The sequence below is a fragment of the Colobus angolensis genome, unplaced genomic scaffold, assembly GCF_000951035.1.
Source record: "Colobus angolensis palliatus isolate OR3802 unplaced genomic scaffold, Cang.pa_1.0 Scaffold34, whole genome shotgun sequence".
Taxonomy (NCBI): domain Eukaryota; kingdom Metazoa; phylum Chordata; class Mammalia; order Primates; family Cercopithecidae; genus Colobus; species Colobus angolensis.
The window spans coordinates 7474758-7477237 of NW_012116710.1; the positions used below are offsets into that span (position 1 = coordinate 7474758).

Genomic DNA, 2480 nt, shown 5'->3' on the forward strand with positions numbered 1-2480 from the left:
TTACTCCATGTTGGTCAGGCTGGTCTCGAACTCCTGATCTCAGGTGATCCGCCCGCCTCGGCCTCCCAAAGTGCTGGGATTATAGGCGTGAGCCACCGCGCCTGGCCAATTTTTGTATTTTTTGTAGAGACAGGGTTTCAACATGTTGCCCAGGCTTGTCTCGAACTCCTGGGCTCAAGCTATCTGCCCTCCTCAGCCTCCCAAAGTGTTGGGATTATAGGCCTGAGCCACTGCACCCAGCTTATTTTTATTTTTATAGATGTGAAATCTTGCTATGTTGCCCAGGCTGGTCTCCAACCCCTGGGCTCAAGCGATTCTCCTGCCTCTGCCTCCCAAAGTGCTGGGATTACAGGTATGAGCCACTGTGCCCAGGCCTTATGATTATTACTATGTCCACATTAAAGACAGAGAAATTGAGGACAAGAGAGGGGACAGGACTCAAAGCCAGTCACTGTTAGAAATGGGACTTGATCCTAGATCTAACCTACCTCTCCCCATGTCCAGGCCTCACTTTCCCTGATGGCGCAGATACCAGGGGAAGTGGACAACATGGAGGGCCTGCCTGCCCCTAACAACAACAACCTTGCCACCCGCTGGGAGAGTCCAGATCGGGGCTGGGAGCGGGAGCAGCCGGCCGCCTCCACCGCAGCGGCCTCGCTCTTTGAGTGCTCCCGGATCAAGGCCTTGGCAGGTACCTGGAGGAGGGCTGGGGTGGGATGAGGAGGACGAGGAAGGGGGAAGGGTACCCGAGAACCTTGGTGGTCGGAAGGGCAGGAGGAGAGACCAGCACTGTCCAATAGAACTTTCCATGATGGTGGAAATAGTCTATATCCGTGATGTCCAATGTAATAATCACTAGTCCATGTGGCTTTTGAGTGCTTGAAATGTGGCCAGGGCTATGTGACAGACTGAGTTTTAAATTTTATTTAGTTTTAATTAAATTTATTTATATATATATATTTTTTGAGATGGAGTCTTATTTTGTTGCCCTGGCTGGAGTGCAGTGGCGAGATCTTGGTTCACTGCAATCCTTTCCTCACGGGCTCAAGCCATCCTCCTATCTCAGCCCCCTGAATAGCTGGGACTACAGATGCATGCCCCCACACCTGGCTAATTGTTTTTTTTTTTTTTTTTTGTATTTTTAGTAGAGACGGGGTTTCACTCTGTTTGCCAGGCTGGTCTTGAACTTCTGACCTTAACTGATCCACCTGCTTTGGCCTCCCAAAGTGCTGGGATTACAGGCATGAGCCACTGCACCCCGCCCAGTTTTAATTAAATTTAAATAACCGCATGTGGCTTGTGACTGCTGTATGGAGCAGCACAGCCTTAGAGCCTTAGAAATGTACAGTCCCAGAATGGTGGGACTTTGTAAGCATATTCCCTTAGAATCCCGAAATGCAGAGCCGTCAGATCCTTGGAACTTGAAATGTCTAAGAGATTCTTAGACCTCTCGAAATGAAGATCTTTGACTGGGCGTGGTGGCTCATGCCTGTAATCCCAGCACTCTGGGAGGCTGAGGTGGACAGATCTCTTGAGTGTGTGAGTTGGAGACCAGGTTGGCCAACATAATGAAACCCTGTCTCTACTAAAAATTAAAATAAAATAAAAAAACATTAGCCGGGCATGGTGGCATGCATCTGTGGTCCCAGCTATTCGGGAGGCTGAGGTGGGAGGATGGCCTGAGCCCGTGAGTTGGAGATTGCAGTGAGCCAAGATCACAATACTGCACTCCAGCCCCAGCAATAAAGCAAGAACCTGTCTCAAAAAAATAAAAATGCCTGGCTAATTAAAAGTAATTTTTTTTTTTGGCCGAGCATGGTGGCTCATGCCTGTAACCCCAGCACTTTGGGAGGCTGAGGCAGATGGATCACTTGAGGTCAGGAGTTCAAGACCAGCCTGGCCAACATGGTGAAACCTTGTCTCTAGTGAAAAATACAAAAATTAGCCAGGCATGGTGGCTGGCACCTGTAATCCCAGCTACTCAGGAAGCAGGAGGCAGGAGAATCACTTGAACCCGGGAGATGGAGGTTTCAGTGAGCTGAGATCACACCATTTCACTCCAGCCTAAGTGACAAGAGTGAAACTCCAACTCAAAACAAAAAAAAAAAATTTTTTGTAAGATGGAGTCTTGCTGTGTTGCCCAGGCTGGTCTGGAACTCCTGGGCTCACACAGTGCTCCCACCTCGGCCTCCCAAAGTGCTTTGATTACAGGGGTAAGCCAGAGTGCCTAGTAGTCACCCTACTTTGATGTATCAGAACAATATTAGCAAAGACCAGAGAACTTTATAGTTATAGAAAGACCTTAGACCTTTAGAATTGTAGACCCTCGAACCTTAGTACTTAGTATTCATAGAGGTTTGGAACCTTAGAAGTGTTTAATCATCAGTATTAAAACTGGCAAATGGCCAGGTGCGGTGGCTCAAGCCTGTAATCCCAGCAGTTTGGGAGGTCAAGACGGACGGATCACAAGGTCAGGAGAT

The 2480-nt window shown here is 48.5% G+C and overlaps 1 protein-coding gene across 1 annotated transcript in view; it reads left to right on the top strand.

Annotated features, from left to right (window-relative positions):
• The first annotated feature begins 519 nt into the window (after positions 1-519).
• SPTBN4 (spectrin, beta, non-erythrocytic 4) overlaps positions 520-2480 on the top strand; it is a 118939-nt gene continuing 116978 nt past the window's right edge. Inside the window, exon 1 of the mRNA XM_011952541.1 lies at positions 520-691. Within this exon, the coding sequence (XP_011807931.1) occupies positions 520-691 (172 nt within the window). The remainder of the gene's footprint in view (positions 692-2480) is intronic.